Consider the following 21,004-nt stretch of genomic DNA (forward strand, 5'->3'; position numbering starts at 1 on the left):
TGGATGGTCAGTGAGCTTCCATGATCTCCATCTTTCCCTGAAACATTGGAATTAAAAGTGTGCATCACCAAGCTGCCTTTTTTAAAAAAATGTAAGTTTGAGTGACAGAACTCAGGTTTTCATGCTTGTGCCTACAAGTGATTTACAGACTCAGTTAGTTCCCTAGGCCTAGATAACTATCTTTAAAGTAGAACATTTTAATGTATAGAATGTTGGCTTAAATAATTATCATTGTTACACCTTTATGTTACATAGACTCAAAAAAAAACTGTTGGCTAGTTACTTATAAAATATTAATCTCAAGTTACATATGATATTAAATAAAATCTAATTGCTGAAAATTGATAGTGACACTTTGATTTTTAGACATTACCTCCATTAAATGTGTTAGTGATAAAGAATGATCAAGCTGGAAATCACTTATATGATTAAATAGAATCCCGAATCTTCTTAGTTTGATTATGTTCTTTTGTAAATTATTAATTAATTAATTTACATCCTAAGCACAGCCCCCTCTAGCTGTCCCCCACACTGAGACCCTACTCCCATTCTCCATTCCACATCCCCCATCCCACATCCACTTCTCCGAGAGGATGCTCTCCCTATATACCCCCCACCCTTGTGCATTAAGTCTAGGGCAGATTAGTCAATGCATTCCCACTGAGGTCAGACAAAGCAGCCTTGTTTGGCACCAGATACCACAGCCAGGCTGCAGTTTTAGGGAGAGCCTCCACTCCAGTTATTTGGGGGACCCACATGGAGAGTGAACTGCACATCTGCTGCATATGTGCCAAGGGCTGCATTCGAGTGTGTTTTTTAGTTGGTGGCTCAGGTTGTGAGAGATCCGAGAGGTTCAGGTTAGTTGACTCTGTTGGTCATCCTGAGGGGTTCCCATCCCCTTTAGGGCCTTCAATCTTTCCCCTGACTCTTCCATAAGAATCCTCAACATCCATCCAAAGTTTGGCTGTGTGTATCTTCATATGTTTCATTAACCTGCTGAATAAAACCTCTCAGAGGACAGTTATGCCAGGCTCCTGTCTGCAAGCACAAGAGAGTATCATTAATAATTTCAGAGATTGGTGCTTGCCCATGGGTTTCAAGTTGGGCTAATTATTGCATGGCCGTTCCTTCAGTCTCTGCTCCATCTTTTCCCCTGAATTTCTTTTAAACAAAACTAAATTTGCCTCAAAAGTTTTGTGAGTTAGTTGGTGTCCTTATCCCTCTATTTGGGGTCCTGCCTGGCTATAAGGATTAGCCTTTCCTCATTCCATGTCCCCACTTTTAAGCATCTTGGCTAAGGTAATCCACATTGACTCCTGGGAACCTCCCCCATCTCAGGTCTCTGGGATTTCCAAAAGACTGCCTACTCCTTGACCCCTGGCAGCTATAGGTTTCCATTCATTCTCCTGGCCCTTTCATATCTCTCTGATTCTCCCCACAAGTACCCTCATCCTCTATCCCCCTTACGTCCATTTCTCTCCCCCTGTTTGCCTCCTATGACTATTTTGCTCCCCCTTCTAAGTGTGATTCAACACCCTTCCTTGGGCCTTCCTTCTTGTTTAATTTTAATAATGGCATATATCATGGGTATTCTGTGCTTTATGGCTAATATCCTCTTATCAGTGAGTACATACTATGCATGTTCCTTTGGGTCTTGGTTACCTCACTCAGGAGCCTATACTCCATAAAACTGGAAAATCTAAACAAAATGGGTGATTTTATGACAGATACCACTTACCAAAGTTAAATAAAAATCAGGTAAATTATCTAATCTTTTTCATAATCCCTAAGGAAATAAAAGCAATCATTATCAATCTCCCAACCAAAAGCAAAAACAAGCAAACTGCAACAACAACAAAAAGAAGAAAACCTAGAATCAGACTGGACAATGGGCAATGATTTCCCTCCTGGGGTGAAAAAATAATATGGAACTGAATAGTTGTCATGACTACACGATACTGTCAAAGTAGTAAGTACCACTAATGGCTAACCCTATATTCACCTAACACTATATTTTAAACAATTATTGCATATATCATAGTTTATAAAAATATTTAAGAAAATGCACTGGTTGGAAAGTCTTCAAAAATACATTTAGTGATGGTCTGATTCATCTTTAAAGTACCAAGTACCATTTACTATTTGAGTTATATTTTCTGATTGCGAGAGATACTTGGTTAATGGAAGCTCCCAAATGACAAGCAGATTATACTCACATAATGTTCAATATATACTGCAAATGAATTGCATGCATGAGTGATTGTTCTTTTTAACATACAAATTATGATTCCCACCAAGATATAATAATACAGCTAAGTATAATAACTTGTTCTAAGTTGTAGTGAGCAAACTTCCAGGTGCAGATTTGGGTCTCTGACAGAAAATAGCAGCAGTGGCAGGATATCTATGTCTAACATGCCTAAACAAGGATTCTTGCTTTGTTTTCCTATTTGGCATAACATAAAACGAAGAAGTGAGTAGACACATCGTGCAAGAAGTTGTTCTTAATTCCTACCCACCAGTTTATTGGCACAAAATGGCTATGAGAATGTATTCTGCCTATTTATCCAGGCCAATGGAAAGTAGGAAGACAATTAGACACACAATGTGCAGATAAAACTGAACTGAATAGGAATGTAAGCAAACTGGGTGGGAACAGATGATGAGGATGGTGAGGACACGTTGTAATGCACACAACGAATGACTTTCACCTCTCAGCCAAGGAACGACAGCTATTATTATTCTTCACTGCTATTCAAGAGGTACTAGAAATACTGGCTGTGTGCCACTGTGCCCCTGAAAAACTAAGAAAGAACTAAATTGAATGAACTCAATGTATTGAAATTAACTTCACAATTTTGTAAGAATGTTCATGAAAATATGTTTGCTCTTTCAACAACCCTGGCAAACCAATGTAAGGATGGAGCAGTGTTCATGATCTGTGACTCTAACTCTTAACTACACAAAGAGGTTACTGCTTGATAAAAAAAGAATATATTTCCATCAGTTTAATACATTTTATGTTCTAACCAATACATCTTATTTTTGTCTGATTTAAGAATTGAAAACCATTTTCCTTTACGGTTTTTGGTAATTTGTAAATGATTCTGACCTTCCCAAAGAGAATAAACATATGGATAATGAGAAACTTAGAGGGTGTTTTAAAATAACCTTTTAAAGATACCAAATAGTTTATATAAAATGGCTTTCTTCCCTATTGGTTTAGTAACTGAAGAATAAATGAGGATTTTCAAATGTGCCATTATTTCAGAATCAGTGGTCCCAGGCCACCAGCTTCCCTGCGGATGCTCCTGTAGCACATGGTGCAGCAACATGGGGGATGTTACAGAGAAAGTGCTAGAAGGAATTATATGACCACCGAATATTAGTGTTCTATGCTTTGTTATGCACACAGATACTATGAAGTGCTTCAAACTTCAGAATTCTAGAAAATTAAATTAGTTGAATATTGGAGAGAGTTATATTTTTTTCTTTGACAATAATTTCCTGTTTATTTGTTAACACTGCCAGCAACTTTGCCTAAGACTCCGTAAAACAGTAATTCTGTATTATTTTTCATTATGTCTATGATTTTTTTACACATACCCTTTCTAATTGCAATCAGAATTCCATTGTTAGAAATATCTTAAAAGTAAATATATATATATGCACATACATGCATATTGAAAATTAACTTGACATTATGCATAAAATCTATGTAATTCCAAGGCTTTCCAAGTATCATGATGGAGAGGGAATATGTACCCAAATTCCCATCCCTAGCTGAGAAGGTACCTACAACTGATAGTGGCTAGGAGGGGTCTTTAAGAGCGTCAGCAGCTCATGATAAGTGGAAACATGTCAGGGGAAAACCATATACCCAAGAACATATGGACAACACAAATTGGAATTTATGGGTTTAATAAAATGACTGAGGTATTTTCCTCTGCATTGGTTCTCAAATGAAAAAGATGGAAAGTGACAGATAATGACACCTGATACACTCTCCTGGCCTTTATGTATACAAGAACACACACACACACACACACACACACACATTTGTATTCACTCAATATAGGTGCATAAATTGTTTAAATTAAAAAAATAAAACATGTACTGTGAGAGCTACAGGTTGCAGAGTCTGCTCCTATCCTTGGGTAGGAAAAATAAAATTAAACAAAACAGTTTCCATGTTTAAAAAATAATATTAAAAAGAGAACATAAAGTTTGATGTGAAGAGAGGGAGAATGGATCTTTTAGAGCTGGGAAATAGAGTTAATATGTTCAAGAAATTTTGTAAAATTTTTAAAGAATTTATATTGCTAAATGCAAGACATTTAGTAGTGCTTATATTCTTTTTTGAGATGATAAAGTACTACCACAAGAAGAGGCAGAGGAAGATGCATGGAACATCTAGCAGGCAGAGGGGGGAACGTCTGGTATGTAAGTTTAGTTGATGTTTGAGGCAATTAGTATTAGCGCCAAATCCTGACATGAGGAATATTATGTTTTCAATATTCAAAGCAAAGGCTGGATTTTATTTGCCTAATAGACAATGTCTGAGAGTTTGTAAGCCCTTTTTATGGCTCGCTTACCATATTGGATATTCAAGAAATTAGAAAATGGACAAGTTTTATATTTTCTGTATATCACCGACATTTTCTGGATTTCTGAAATTTTCTTCAAACTTATACTTAAATCACACTTAATGAGGTCTATGAATTTAACCTTTGCAAAAATATAAGAAGTAAACAATAATGGAAAGGTTCACATGATATGGCATGGTCCTGTATATCTGTAATTCTTTCACATGGGAGGTGGCGACATAGGACTTGCAGCTCCACATCATCCTGCACTGAATAGCAAGTGAGATGCCAGCCTGAGACTCTGCCTTAAAAAGGCAAAAACAAAAAGAAATGTTGCATAATATTTTATAAACCTTGTATGCACAACACCCCCCACACACCCCCACAAGCACACATGCACATAAACATGCATGCACAGACTAAGCTAAACTTCCATTGAAAACATTGACTTCTTTAAAATTATCTTTAAAATGTATACTTAGAAAATGTCACTATCAAAATCAACTTAAATAGTTGCTGGTATTAGCCATTATTATTCTTTTAGTACTCACAAATCATCTTTGATTTTCCTCAATAGAGTATCTTAGAGGATTTTTCATATTGAGAAGAGTTTAATATTCAAAATGTTAAACATTAAATTTAAGTGTATCATGTCAGGTGTCGGTACATACACATTTAATTCCACCACTCATGATGCAGAGACAGAAACTCTGAGTTCTGTTCCAGCCTGGTCTACATAATGAGTTTGAGGCGTTCCTATCAAGATAGAATAGAGAGACCTTGTCTTACAAATTAAAATTAAAACTGTGTATTATAATTATTAAAAAAATATACATGGCTACTTTGTATAGAAAACTTTCAAAAATATCATTTTTAACCTTCTTAGCTATCTAAAAGATATGGTTCTAAAAATAAATGTAATGGAGTAAACATTTGGCTTCAAATGTGTAACCAGTATCTAATATTTTACTATAACAAACCAGGAAAGAAAACATTTGAAGAGAAAAAAATGTGTGATAAAATGTCATTCTCTATGGTCTCTTCTTGGAAGGCCTGTGAGTCATAAAAGACAGGCAAAACAGCAAAACATTCCTGCATCTGTAAGTTTTCCATCACTTACATATTCCGTAGTGCTCCATATTATAATTGGTTAAGCTATAATGACAGACATTGGTATATTATACTTCTTAAAACTTCTCTCTCTCTCTCTCTCTCTCTCATTCTCTCTCTCTCTCTCTCTCTCCATCCCTCCCTCCCTCCTTCCCTCCCTCCCTCCTTCTCTTCCCCTTCTCTCTGTCTCTGTCTCTGTCTCTGTCTCTCTCTCAGGATTACAGAGTAAACATTTTTCTTCGTCAGAAGTGGAATGATCCTCGTCTTGCATACAGTGAATATCCTGACGATTCATTAGACCTTGACCCGTCTATGTTGGATTCCATTTGGAAACCTGACTTGTTCTTTGCTAATGAGAAGGGGGCTAACTTCCACGAAGTCACCACAGATAACAAGCTGCTAAGAATTTTCAAAAATGGAAATGTCCTTTATTCAATAAGGTAAGCATAGATTTAAATCGTCAATTTTAGTAAAATGAGATATTGTGTGATTGGTTTTTGTTTGCTTTCTTTATAACTGTTGGTGTAGTTTTGAAATTTTGGTATAAGTTATCATTGTTCCCCTTGAGTATGACATTCCAAATTTATCTAAACAACAACAGTCTTAAGTATCTAATACAGTGACAATGTGAATTCCAAAAGTGTATCTTAACACAAGTCAGTAATGATACTAAAATAAGCAAATTGGCAGCATTCACAATAGCAATTGAAAGATATCTGGGCCACATATCAAGGCTCTAGAATTTATTCAACTTTGGTAGGTCATTAGATATCAAATAGGTACAAGTTCAGGAAATAGGGAAAAGAAAGCTATTTACAGGAATACACTTAGCTTAACATTTGAAATGTTTTCAAAAATATTTGAATTATTGTTCAAAATTGTTCTACAGTTATTTTTTAGATATAATAAACAAAATGTCAAGGAAAGAATTCATGCCATCTCTCTCTCATGAGAAAAATGTTGTGCTGAAACTAACATGCTGTTGTTGATATATTTGTAACAATAGTAGCATGTTTTTAAATATAAAGAAAATTAGACATATTTAGGCTTTAGGCATAACATTAATTCTCTTTCTTAGTTTGTTCTTGTTCTTGTTAATTATTTTTTCATAAGCAATAGAGGCCTTTGATTTTCATCTTATCTTTATAATGTTAAAGGTGTTTCTATTTTTACCAAGCGGTAGAATACGTAAAGAAAATAATCTTATTGTCATGGTTATTTTGAAAACTTGTCTGCCAAGATATTTTCCAAAAGCACTTTGTTCTTTATTTGCTTCTCATAACTTTATGCTATTGTACTCTGATGGCTATTCATATTTTCCTGTTTCATGTGCCTATACGTTTTTAATACATTATTTTTGTGTCTTAAAAGTGTCTACCATTAACTGGCAATTTCTTCAGCTTTCTGAATACCTGTAAAGAAAGTGCCTGTAAAGAAAGTGCTATGACTTTTCTCTAAGACACTTCCTATATAGAAGAATAGCTTCATGGTGAGCCCTTTCTGGACAAAACAGTTCTAAAATGTTTTGGGAAATTGTCAAAACAAATAATCAGAAAAGCAAGAATTTAACCACTAAGAAGTTGTATCAGAAAAAAAATATTTTCCTATTCTACCTAAATACAAATAAAAGCACTAGACACAATGCATATTAAAAAAAATAAAAGACACACTCAGAGATGGATGGGTCAGATTTGTTCATCATGGACTCTGAAGCCTAGAAACCAACCATGCAATATTTATGATTCCTGACTTAGTTTTTAGACTTGTATATCTCTGACTTAGAGATGAAGAAGCTGTGAACACAGGAGCACCAATAGGAGGTGACTAAATAAGTCCCACCCATAACTTATTTTCTCTAGCTAGTCTAGCTGGGAACAACAATAAGAACAACAAAATGTGGCACTGCCTCAGGCCAGGTTAAATCCAAGAGGCTCAGGAGGTGAGCCTTGGCTTCCAATCTTAATGGGCCACAATGAGTTATCCTATTTTGTAAGTTGAGTCACTGTTAGAAAAAAAGAATCAGGTCAACTTCCATTGCCCCATCCTGTGATCACCTTTCAAGACTAAAGCATTATTAAAGATACCAATATAGAACTACCTTTCCCTATTAAAAACAAAGCCTTCCTCTGATTACATAGTATCAGATAAGTTTAATTGACATTCAAGATGGGAAAACCACTGTTTATTAATAAGGCTACTCTATACATGGTGTCAGTGGGGGTAAATAAGCATATTTACTCACAAGCCAATGGAATATTGGCTAGAAAATCTTGACTTCTACTTTCCATTGGAAGAAATCAAGTAGCAACCTTCCCTGTTTTTCTTATAGAGCAGTGTCAGAGACGTCCAGTTAAAACAGAAAGTTAAAATGATATCACAAGTACAACAATATAACTATGACTATAAATTATTCAAAATTCATTTGTTATATAAAAGACCAGAAAAGTCACATAAAAGAAGAAAAAGAAAATTAATACCAAAGATCAATATGGCAGGACCCTAAATATTAGATGAAATTTAACATTGCTAAAAGTTTTCAATAAGCAAATTACATGCTTGGCTTAAGAAATGTAAAAAGTCAGCAAAGAATTATAACTTTAGCATTGAAAAACACAACATACTTCAAAAATGAAAAGGAAATGAAAGTTTCCATGGATGAAAGAAGCTGTTGGAATTTATTAGAAGTAAACTTATTCTTAAGAGTCTTGTTAAGGAATTTTTCTAGCAGAAAGAAATAGTAAAAGAGGGACAAGGTGTAAATATATCTTTTATTTTGCTGATATTTTTGTTTCAGAGGCTTAATGCTGAAGAAGTTCAGCCTTTTTTCTGAACTCTGGCTGGCTGGTTCAAACCAGTTGTTTGGGCCCAAACCCCTCTCCAAGATTATTGATTCAAACTGGCTTCTCTCTGCTTCTGATTGAATTGCTCTGCTTGGCCTCAAACTAACTCTGGCCATATGTTCTACTCTTCTGACTCCTCAATCTCCAGCTCATTCTGTCTTCAGCTGTGTCTAGCTTGTTCTCTCGGTACCTGTCTCTGTAAAACTATCCTGGTAAAAACTGCCTCGAACTCCAGAAACTGCACTGCTAACTGCATTCCACTAGACAGCCTCTCAATGCACTGATGCACCAAGCTGATTGACTGGAGCTCAGGGATCTTCATGCCTCTGTCTTCTGGGTGCTGGGATTAAAGGCATGTACCAGCATGCATGGAACTAAGCTTCTCTTTACCTAAAAGTTGCTCTATACCAGGCTGGCCTTGAACTCAGAGGTCTGCTCACCTCTGTCTCCTGAGATTAAAGGCATGTCTGTATTCCAGGCAGATTACATAGACCTAGAAGGCCTTTAGATGTGATCCCTTCCCAGAGCAGCCCAAAGATTGATTAAAATTCCTCTACAACAATGAAATTTCAAGAATGTAAACTAAACAGCAAACAAATTAAAAAGTAAATACAATAGTTTTTTTTCCCTTTGTATTCGAGTTTATTAAATTATATTGACAAATGAGCTAAAGTTATAACTGATGCAGAAAGATGATTAAATAACAAATGTGACATATACAGAAAATACACTTTAACTGGTCAATAATCATTCTTAACATCTATCAGGATCTTGTTTTCATAACAAACAGAAATTAATAATGCTGATGTTATTTAGTGTTAACTCAGGGGACATATGTTGGCAAGATGATTTGTTTAGATGTGATAATATTCATATGTAACTCAACTTTGTAATTTAATTCTAGAATCTAAACTACATACATACTGTGTGTGCATTAAATTTGCACACAAGGTACATCTTGTGGCAACAGCAGCAAAGTAGTGTATATGATTATCAATAAGGACACAAGTAAATAGTCGGAGATATAGTTCAGCAATTAAGAGAGTTGGATGCTCTTCCAGATGATCCAGGTTTATTCTTATCAGCAACATGGTGGCTCACAGTCATCTGTAACTCCATTTCCAGTATATCCAATGACTTCATTCAGCCTTCATGAGCACCAGACACACATGTGATGTACAAATATGCATGCAGGCAAGCATTCATATATATAATTCTAAAGTCTATGGTTGAACCCATAGATTTATATTATTAAATATTTTATTTAAACTAGCCATGAACATATTGAATAACAGCAGCCTACAAGACATATTTAAGTTTAAATGAAAACATTTTCTGCTTATTTTAATTTAAAATAATTCTATATGTATAAGTATAGTTATGTACATAAAATGTATATACTTTCATGGCATGGAGTAGACTCCCATATAGGAATATCATTTTCAAAGGACTATAAATTTGAAAGAGAGCAAACTGAAAGTATATATGGGAGACTTTGGATAGAGGAAAAGGATATAAATTATGCAATTACATAAATACCTATCAGTGATATATATAATACATATCTATCTATATGTGTGTATATATGTTTGTGTGTGTATGTGTGTGTGTGTGCATGTGTGCTGGGAAGGTGCTTGGACCAGCAGACTGGTCCAAGGCCGAGACTACTTTGTGAGTTGTAGGCCAAAAGACAAAAAAGAAAGAAAAGGCAGTAAAGTAAAGGAGAATGGAAGCTGAGGCCTTAGGAAGAACAAACAACTAAGACTTTGGCCTCCACACAACTATACTCACAAGTACACACATACTCACAAACATGCACACACATATGCACAAACACAATTATTAAATAATTAGAAGCAAATTAGTAAGAATTATGATTGTGATTCTGTATACAACCATTGTCAGATTATCACACAATACACTAATCACTTATTATGGGGTAATTATGGGGTATCTGTCTACAGCACTGTATAAAAGTACAGTACCCATATTATATACACTAGATTTCAGTAAGATGTACCATATATTAATAGGTTTATTAAAATACATTCCATAGTATTTACACAATGATCAATCCAGGATGCCTTTCTTAAAATTATCCCCATTTTATGTAAAATATGACTATGTGTGTAGATCTATGTAAGAACTTTGGAAGAAAACTCATAATTGATTAAAATGACTGACTATAAAAACAAGTGGTACGATTTATGCAGTAATAAATTTTACCATAAGTAAATTTATGTTATTTGAAGTTTAAGCAATGAGCTATAGATTACTCAGAAAACAAGTACATATAATATGTGACAGATTCCATTAATGTATTCCTGTCATCCCCAACTTCTCTGGATTGTGGACATGTGGTGATTTTCAATAAATCCATCACACGGTATACATTTAACAACTTAAATTCTTCCCTGCTAATTTAAAGTTTGTATTTTTGCTGCTGCTAATGTGGTTCCATGGGACAGGGCTTGCCTGCCGTATGAAAATTCCTGAGTACAATAACCAGAAGACTAAAAATGTACCTTTGTCAATTATAACATGTTTTCCTGATAAAAGTGTTAATTAATTTGTCTACATAGCTTTTTGTGGTAGAGGTTATATTAAAAAAAAAAAAAAAAAAAAAAAAAACAGATGAAGAAGCACCAGCGGAGGGGAGATGGGGAGATGGTTCAACAGGGAAGGATGCTTGAAGTCAACCCTAGGAGCCTGCATCCAATCCCCAATGTGGAAAGAGATAACAAACTATTGCAAGCCAGCTTTCCTTCACTCATGCACTATAGCTGTCCATTTACATGTGTGTACACTCACATGCACTAATTAATTAATTAATTAATTTTTAAAAAAATAAATAGCACTAGGTACAATGGAACCACCAATTTTTGCAAAATTGGAGTGTACAGATTATTTCATTTAACAGAACTGAAATATTGCATGTGTTCATTAATCTGTATGTGTATCTGAGTGTGCCACGTGAGTATTAAATATATCCACCATGATTATGTATATTTATTTACATATGAATTTCATGGAAGTTGGTGTGCCTCTGTGTGTGTGCACTTCTGAGTGTGAAATACATACACTAGGATATGTGTATTTGTTTACATATAAATTTTATTGGAGTTGGAAATTATCAACATAAAGAACTATGTTTGGGGGCTAGCAAGATGGCTCTGTGTGTTGAGGCACATTCTACAATGGCTGAAGACATAAATTTGTTTCCTAGGACCCAATTCTAAGAGAAAAGCCCCAACTATCATTTTCCTGTGGTCTGACTTCCAAATGTGCACATGACATGCATGGGACCCTCCTTCCTAAATGTTGAAAGTTAAAAATGTGAATTAAAAAATAAGAGCTAATCTCTCATGTCATATACCTACATTAATAAACTGGAGTCATTTTTTGTAAGGAAGAACTTTTTGATAACAATATATCTTGGAAGCTTAAAACCATGAGGTCTTTCCATTCTGACGATTCATCCTATAATCTTATTAGGGAGATATGATTTTAAGACTGAAACAATATCTCCAGTTGAAATCCATCATGCTAAAAGTATCAACATTGTTTAACGGAGAATTTCGGTATAATTATCAAGACAGTGTTACTGTGTCCCCTGTAAATGCTGGAATATTTTGTTTGAAAAATAGAAGAAGAAGTTGAATTTATCTCTTTTGTAAATGGTCTTTTCTCTTATAGATAGGTTGTATTTCTTCTAACATTTAGAGAAAAGGTTATGGAATGATTCAGAAATGCATCCTTTATCTTTCAGTATGAATTCAAATAAGGCAGAAGTCCTTTTGGTTAACAGTCATTCCTGTATCCTGGATCAAATGATCAAACAAAAAATAATTTTTGTGAGTTGATTTTGGATATCTCACAGGACTTTGAAATCTTCAAATGCTTCCATTTCTTTGTTAGGAAAAAAAACTGCACAAGAAAACAAATCTTGTTCAGTTTGCAAATGGAGCATCTGTGGTGTTTCATGTGAGATCTGGCTTCCCTAGCTGTTTAATGAAGGCAGAAGGTCCTGGCAAGTTCAACCAAGTGAACTTGAGAAGCCATCTGTATACCCTCTTTAAGTCTCACTGAAACAATTAATTGACCTGAATAAAGAAGAACAATAGCATTGGGACACAGGAAGCCAAAATTAACAGACAATAAATCAACAACAGACAAGTACTGATAGCATCATCTAAAAAGCTGGGAAATGAGTGTGAAAACTCAAACACAACAGAACAAGAGACAAAGTGGGAGAACAACAGAAGGCAGAAAATAAATAACATCTAACTTAAAGGAATTTTAGGCAAGACAGACTTTAGAAAGTACAGGATAGCAAATAACAAAAAAAAGAAGAAGAGAAGAAAAGAAGTATGGATTTTAGCTTTTAGGAACATCAGTGACCACCCCCCCCCTTCCTGATTTCCTCACCCAGGATCTTCAATCACGAATAGTTTGTTTTGTTTTTACTTTCACATTAATCATGTATAAAATAATACTTCCAGGAATAAAAGGCTAAAGACAGATACTATATAATATCAAGCAGTATGAAAAGTTAGGTAAAGTAGAGGAAACTTTCACAAAAGTAGAATCAAAGCATGTCACACACACATACACACATACCACACACACACAAACATATAAACACATACAAAAGATTCAAACATACACACACATCTATACATATACTCACATCACACATATACACACACCAAACACACATATATGCACACCAAATACACAGACACACACACCACACACACACATGCGCACGCGCGCAAAGATACACACATATATACAAATAAACATATACCACATATACAAACACCCCATATATACATGCACATACATACATTCACACACAATATACATATATTACACACACATACACCACACCACACGCACACAAGCCAAACACTTCCATACACACCACACACACATATACTACACATGTACACTCACATACACACATATACCATACATATTCATACCCAATTACACACACCACATATATACATAACCACATATACACACACACACACATAATCAGGTGACTATCAGAAGGATGTAAAACCTGAACATAGTACAGAAATCTAAATCTGAGTTGAAAGGCAGAAAGGACAAAAAGGAAGAATTTTAATTGAAATGGCAGAGAGATACCCTGCTGTGTCCAACCACTAAGAAAGATTTAGTAGCAGGGAAACAGAGTAGAACTTGAAGCAGTAGTAAGAGTATAAAACTATGTATATGGTTAATGTAAGATGCTTATTAATATCAAGGAAAATGAAAACACTATGTGAGAACAGTAATTATGCAAATTACCAACCTTAGCACAAACATTAATCACAGACTCCTAATATATAATTGCATGATATTTGTCTAACTATAAGTAGGTTTGTGGATTGGTGGGAAGTTAAGTATGCATAGGTTATAAGATTTTAAAAACTTGTATATCCTTTATAGGATATTAAAGAAACAGTTTCAACTATTAAGTACAGCATACAATCATTTTATAATAGCATATATATGCTAATATATTACATATATATATAATAGCTGAAAAAGGCTAACACTAAGGAAATAGAACTAAGAAAGGTATAGGTAGAAAAGTGACGTGCATTTAAAGAAATATATTTTTAAACTTGTTTATTCTACATGTGTAAATATTTTGCACATATTTATATGCACATCACATTGTGCCAATGGCCTGCAGAAGTCAGAATGATGTGTCAGATATCTGAAATTATGAATAGGTACAAGGTACAATGTAAGTTCTGAAAATCAAACCCAGGGCCTCTGGGAGAGTAACAAATGGTTTTAATCAATGACTCAACTCTTCAACCTTAGTGAGACTCAAGTTTTTGTTTTTTGTCTTGTTTTGTTTTGTTTTGTTTAATGATTTATGGAGCTATTTGAAATTTTAAATCATATATTTGGATTACACTAAAATACATTTAAGTAAATTGCTTTTGGATGAAGGGTTTGGAGTCAGACATTTGCCTCAAGATGAAGTTTCAAATGTTATTTTTATCCTGCTTATAAATTCAACCTTTCATGGACCATGTAGAGACTGCCATATCCAGGGATCCACCCCATAATCAGCATCCAAACGCTGACACCATTGCATACACTAGCAAGATTTTATTGAAAGGACCCAGATGTAGCTGTCTCTTGTGAGACTATGCCGGGGCCTAGCAAACACAGAAGTGGATGCTCACAGTCAGATAATGGATGGGTCATAGGGCTCCCAATGGAGGAGCTAGAGAAAGTAGCCAAGGAGCTAAAGGGATCTGCAACCCTATAGGTGGAACAACATTATGAACTAACCAGTACCCCGGAGCTCTTGACTCTAGCTGCATATATATCAAAAGATGGCCTAGTCGGCCATCACTGGAAAGAGAGGCCCATTGGACTTGCAAACTTTATATGCCCCAGTACAGGGGAACACCAGGGCCAAAAAGGGGGAGTGGGTGGGCAGGGGAGTGGGGGTGGGTGGATATGGGGGACTTTTGGTATAGCATTGGAAATGTAAATGAGTTAAATACCTAATAAAAAATGGAAAAAAATAAAAAAAAAATAAAAATAAATTCAACCTTTCACTCTTTTACGGTTGCTGAAAACACAAAATTCCTGAGTCGGAAATAATATATTTTATTATTATGGTAAAGCAAGCAAGAAGGATACTTCTCACCTCTCCCCAAGTCTCCCTGGACCAATGCAAGGAGTTTAGATGAATAAAAATTCACAGCCAGTTGTACAGTGACTCTGGAAGAGGGAGCTTGGAGAACACACTATTTTTAGAGCAAACTGCAAACAAGCCTTCTCTTTTTCCAAGTAAGTGAGCAATGTAATCCCATGTCAGAATGTTTGGAGAGTGTTTAATCCTTAGACATGGTACAGGTAAAATGCTGCCTGGGCTCTTAGTCTTAGTATTCACAGCAAGAGAAATGGAGAGAACAAGAGGCCCAGTGAAGACGAAATGCATCTTCTAGCTAATAATGAATATGAAATATGTATCATGGTAACAGGTATACAAAAGGCAGTGAGGTTTTTACTATTATTTTCTAAAACATAAAACAAAACAAGATGATGAAGCAGAAATATGGTGTTTCACCCAGTTCACTATTGGTACAGTTAACAGTGTACCAATATTGTACACTGTTAGAATGTCCTGTGTAAACCTCAGTCTTATGACTTTTAAAATGGTGTAGAATATCCTCCTCACAAATTATACAAGGACAACAGAGTCAAATATTAAATATTTGCTACACTAATAGCACACAAACAACACTGTGACTAATACTGCAGAAGCTTCCCTTTCAAATCAAATAATAGGAACATTTATTTCAGAAGTATTACACACAATTCAGAGATCAAAATTTAAACTTTTATTTGAGCTAGGAAAATTTTTCAAAATATCATCAGATCTTATTACAAAAGCCTATATTCAACAAAACTGTTAAATCTAGATGAAAAGGATGAGTTTCTACACAGATACCATGGACAAGGGTTAAATCAAACTCTTACTCTCTTACTCTTGCCTCTTGTCCTTGCTCCCCCTCTCTCCCATTCCCTTTCCCCCTCTCTCCACATGGTCATGGCCGGCCTCTACTTCTCTATGCTCTCCTTCTTTCTGCCTTTCTCTGACTCTACTATTCTCTTAACTCCCCTCCCCATGCCCTAAATGAACTATATTTTTATACTAAAAACAAATGAGTTAAATCAATATTAGGTAAACTATCTAAACAGTCTCATAACCCCTAAGGAAATAGAACCACTCATTAAAAACCACTAAACCCCCACCCCCAAACTCAACCCCCCAAAACCCCTCAGGGCCAAAAGGACTGAGTGCAGAATTCTATGAAACTACCAAAGAAGAGTTAAGAGAATACTCCTCAAACTATTCCACAAAATAGAAACAGAAGGAACACTACCTAATTTGTTCTATGAAGCCACAGTTACTATGATATTTAAAGCACACAAAGACACACACACACACACACACACACACACACACACACAAGAATTTCAGGCCAATTTCATTTATGAATATCAAAGCAAAAACACTCAATAAAATTCTCACAAACTGAATTCAAGAACACATCAAAATGATCATTCACCATGATCAGGTAGGCTTCATCCCAGGGATGCAGTGATGGCTCAATATTTGGAAATCTATCGAGGTAATCCATTATATAAACAAATGCAAGGAAAAAAAACCACACATGATTATCTCATTAGATGTTGAAAAAGTATTTGACAAAATACAACACCCCTAATACAACACCCCTTCATGTTAAAATATCTTGGTGAAATCATGAATTCAAGGCACATACTTAAACATAATAAAAGCAATATACAGCAAACCAACAATTGAAGCAATCTTACTAAAATCAGGGAAAAGACAAAGGTGCCCACTCTCTCCCTATTTTTTCAATATTGTACTCAAAGTTTAACTAAAGCAATTACACAACAAAGTAGGTCAAAGGGATACAAATTGGAAAGGAAAAAGCTAAGGTATCACTATTTGTGGGTGATATGATAGTATACATACATGACCACAAGAATTCTACCAGAAAACTACTACAACTGATAAACAACTTCAGTAAACTTGCTTAATATAAAATTAACTCAAAGAGAATCAGTAGCCTTTCTATATACAAAGGATAAACAGGCTGAAAAAAAAGTCGGGAACCAAACCCTCACCTAGTCACAAATAATATAGAATATCTTGGTTTAGCTCTAACCAAGCAAGTGAAAATCTGTATGACAAGAACTTCAAGTCCCTGAAGAAAAAACAACTGAAGAAGACCTCAGAGGATGCAAAGATAACTCATGCTCATGGATCTATAAAATTAACCTAGTAGAAAAGATCATCTTATCAAAAGCAATCTACAGATTTAATGTAATCCCTATCAAAATTCCAACTCAATTGTTCAGAGTTAGAAAGAGCAATTCTCAAATTCATCTAGAATAACAAAAACCCAGGATAGCAAAAACTATTTTCAACAACAAAAGAACTTCAGGGGGAATCACCATTCTTGATCTCAAGCTCACTACAGAGCAATAGTGATTAAAAAAAAACAAACAAACAAAAACCAAAAACAAAAACAAATTCATGGTATTGGCACAGAGACAAACAGGTTGATCAATAGAATAAAATTCAAGACTCAGAAATAAACCTACACACCTAGGGTCACTGGATCTTTGACAAAGAAGCTAAAACAACAAAGTGGAAAAAAAAAATCTTCAACACATGATGCTCGTCTAACTTGCTGTCTGAATGTAGAAAAATGCAAATTAGTCCATTTTATCTCCTTGTATAAAGCTCAAGTCCAAGTGGATTAATGACCTCCACATAAAATCTGATACATTGAATCTAATAGAAGAGAAAGTGGGAAATCGTCTCAAACACATTGATACAGTGGAAATTTTCCTGAACAGAACACCAATGGCTCAGGCCATACGATCAACAACTGACAAATAGGACTTCATAAAAACTGAAAAGCTTCTGTAAGGCAAAAGACACTGTCAATAGGACAAATCAGCAACCTGTAGATTGGGAAAATAAATCTTTACTAACTCTACATCTAATAGAGGGTTAATGTCCAAAATATACAAAGAACTCAAGAAATTAGATTCTAGAAAACCAAATAAGCTAACTTTAAAAATGAGTATAGAACTAAATAGAGAATTCTCTACTGAGGAATCTTGAATGGCCAAGAAACACATAAAGAAATGTTCAACATTCTTAGTCAGCAGGCGAATGCAAACCAAAACTACCCTGAGATTTACCTTACACCAATCAGAATGGCTAAGATAAAAACAAACAAACAAACAAACAAATCCTCAGATGGCAGATGTTGAGAGAGAGGAACATTTCTCCCTTGCTAGTGAGTACAACCACCTTGGAAATCTACCCGGGGGATCCTCAGAAAAATTGGTAATAATTCTACCTGAAGACCCAGCCTATACTACTGTGCATATACCCAAAACATGCTTTACAATATCACAAGGGCATGTGTTCCACTATGTTTATAGCACCCTTATTTATAATAGCCAGAAGCTGGAAACAAGCCAGATTCCCCTCAATGAAAGAAAAAATAGAGAAAATGTGGTTCATTTACACAATGGAATGCTACTCAGCTATTAAAAACAAGGACATCACAAATTTTGCAGGCAAATGGATGGATCCAGAAAATAACATCCTGAGTAAGGTAATCCAGTACTAAAAGGAGATATATGGTATGTACTCACTGATAAGTGAATATTAGCAAAAATGTTCAGAATACCCAAGATAAAACTCACAGATGCTGAAGCTTAACAAGAAGGAAGGCCCAAGTGTGTATGCCTCAATCCCACTTAGAATGGGGAACAAAATAATCACTGAGGGCAGAGGGAAGGAGGACCCTGGGTGGGAAAGGGGAGAGGGAAGAAAAGAAAAGGGACACATCAGGTATGGGGGAGAGAGGAGAGAAGCCCAGAGGGCCCAGAGAATGAATAGGAATATACAATAGTGTGGAGTGTGGAAGGAGGGAAACCACTAACTAGAAAGTCCCAGACACCAAGGATGTTGGAGACTCCCAGAACCCAATGGAGATGACATTAGCTGAAATGCCCAATAAACGGGAGAAAGAACATGAAGAGACCACCTCCAGTAGATGAACCCCAATTGAGGGATGGGGCCACCCATCTCCCCAATATTTTTAATTCAGATTGTTCCTGTCTAAAGAAAATGTAGGGACAAAAGATGGAGCAGAAACTGAAGAAAAGGCTATCCAGAGATACCCGCCCACAACCTTAGGACCTGTCCCATCAGCAGACACCAAACCCCAACACAATTGCTGATGCCAAGATGTGCTTACAGACAATATCCTGGTATAGCTGTCCTCTGGAAGACTCTTCCAGCACCTAAAACAGATGCAAATACTTATACACAACCAATTGGTCTAAGCCTGGGAACCCCAATAAAAGAGTTAGGGAAAGGATTGAAGAGCTGACAGGGACTGGAACCCCATAAGAAGAACAGCAGTATCAACTATCAGGACTTCCTCAGAGCTCCCAGGGACTAAGCCACCAACCTAAGAGTATACATGAGCTTGTCTGTGCCTCCTGCTATATATGTAACAGAGGACTGACTTCTCTGGCCTCAGTGGGAAGGGATGTACTTGTTTTTGTAGATGCCCTAGAGAAGGGGGATGCTAAAGGGGTAAGGTGGGAGTGGGTGGGGAGGGTGTGGAGGAGCACCTTCTTACAGACAAGGGGATCAGGAATGGGGTTGAGCATGAGTGAGGGGGGACCAGGAAGGGTGAGAACAATTGAAATGTAAATAAATAAAATAACTAATAAAAATAAGTGATTTAAATATATTAGTATGAGATTGAAGAACCTCTTTCAAAACCCCTTAAATTGTTGAGAAAGAATCACTGTCTTTATGTTATCAAATTGCAAAATATTGTACAATATCATAATATGTATTTGAGCACAAAAATTATTATGTGCAACACATTTATGTTACACCAATAAAATGATACAGCAATAGAAGCAAAAGCATACTTCTTTTGATTCAAAAAGCTGTGATAGAGTCAGAAAACATGTTTAATTTCAAATAGACATTGGGACAGACACATCTCTACAAGCAATGCTATTTTATAAATGGATAATAATTAAATTTTAATGAGGCTAGTGATTTTCATAGATGAGTCAGCCTTTTTAAAATCATCACTGTTTCACTAAGCCAAGGCGTCTTAGGGGGAGGAAGAAGTGCTAGATCCTGTTTACGTATCTCGTCTCAGAAAGAGAACTTGGTGTCCTCCTTAAACAAGTAGTCATTCATCTCTAAAACAGAATATGAATCATGCTTCTGTGATTCAGTTACCTTTGATGTGGTCAGAACACATCTTTGGTTTACATGTTATATCTGGATAAACAGTCCCTCTGTATTACAACCAGGAGACACTTATTGGTTAATCAGTGTTGATTTAATCAATTATGTTTCACATTAAATTTAAAAAAAAAGCAAAGCAAATAAATTTATTTTTATAGGAATGATTTACAACAGGTCTTTGGCAAATTGTTTTGCTTTACCAAATATCTCCTTTGAACTTGTTGTTGTTGGGATTGTGCAGTGGCTCTCATTGTAAGTGGAGAAATAGCCAGGATATGAATTTGACAACACATGCACTGTGAGAGTGAGGAAAAGATTCTGTGGACAGCTTTTACTTCTCTAGGAAAGGTCAGAGCATTCTGCAAGTCAGTATAGGCAACTGTCTGGCAAAAGCCTTGGATATTTAGAGAATGAACGAATGCCTGTAAATTTCTGAATGTGCATGTCTCCTCTCTGCTGATAAGCTCTTTCACAAGGCAGGGGACGTTGTGTCCAGCCAGTTTTTAAATAGCATTTTGAAAAGAGAATGTTGAAATGCCATGCTATTACTTAGTATCACTTAACCTAGTTGAGCCAGAAAATAA

General features: G+C 35.6%; 1 protein-coding gene across 2 annotated transcripts in view; it reads left to right on the forward strand.

The window, feature by feature from the left end:
- Positions 1-21,004, forward strand: part of Glra3 (glycine receptor, alpha 3 subunit) — a 189,653-nt gene that overhangs the window by 93,252 nt on the left and 75,397 nt on the right. For both annotated transcript variants that reach the window (NM_080438.3, NM_001368774.1), the window contains exon 4: positions 5,913-6,136. In NM_080438.3, the coding sequence (NP_536686.3) occupies positions 5,913-6,136 (224 nt within the window). The remainder of the gene's footprint in view (positions 1-5,912; positions 6,137-21,004) is intronic.

This window comes from Mus musculus, chromosome 8, assembly GCF_000001635.26.
Source record: "Mus musculus strain C57BL/6J chromosome 8, GRCm38.p6 C57BL/6J".
NCBI lineage: Eukaryota > Metazoa > Chordata > Mammalia > Rodentia > Muridae > Mus > Mus musculus.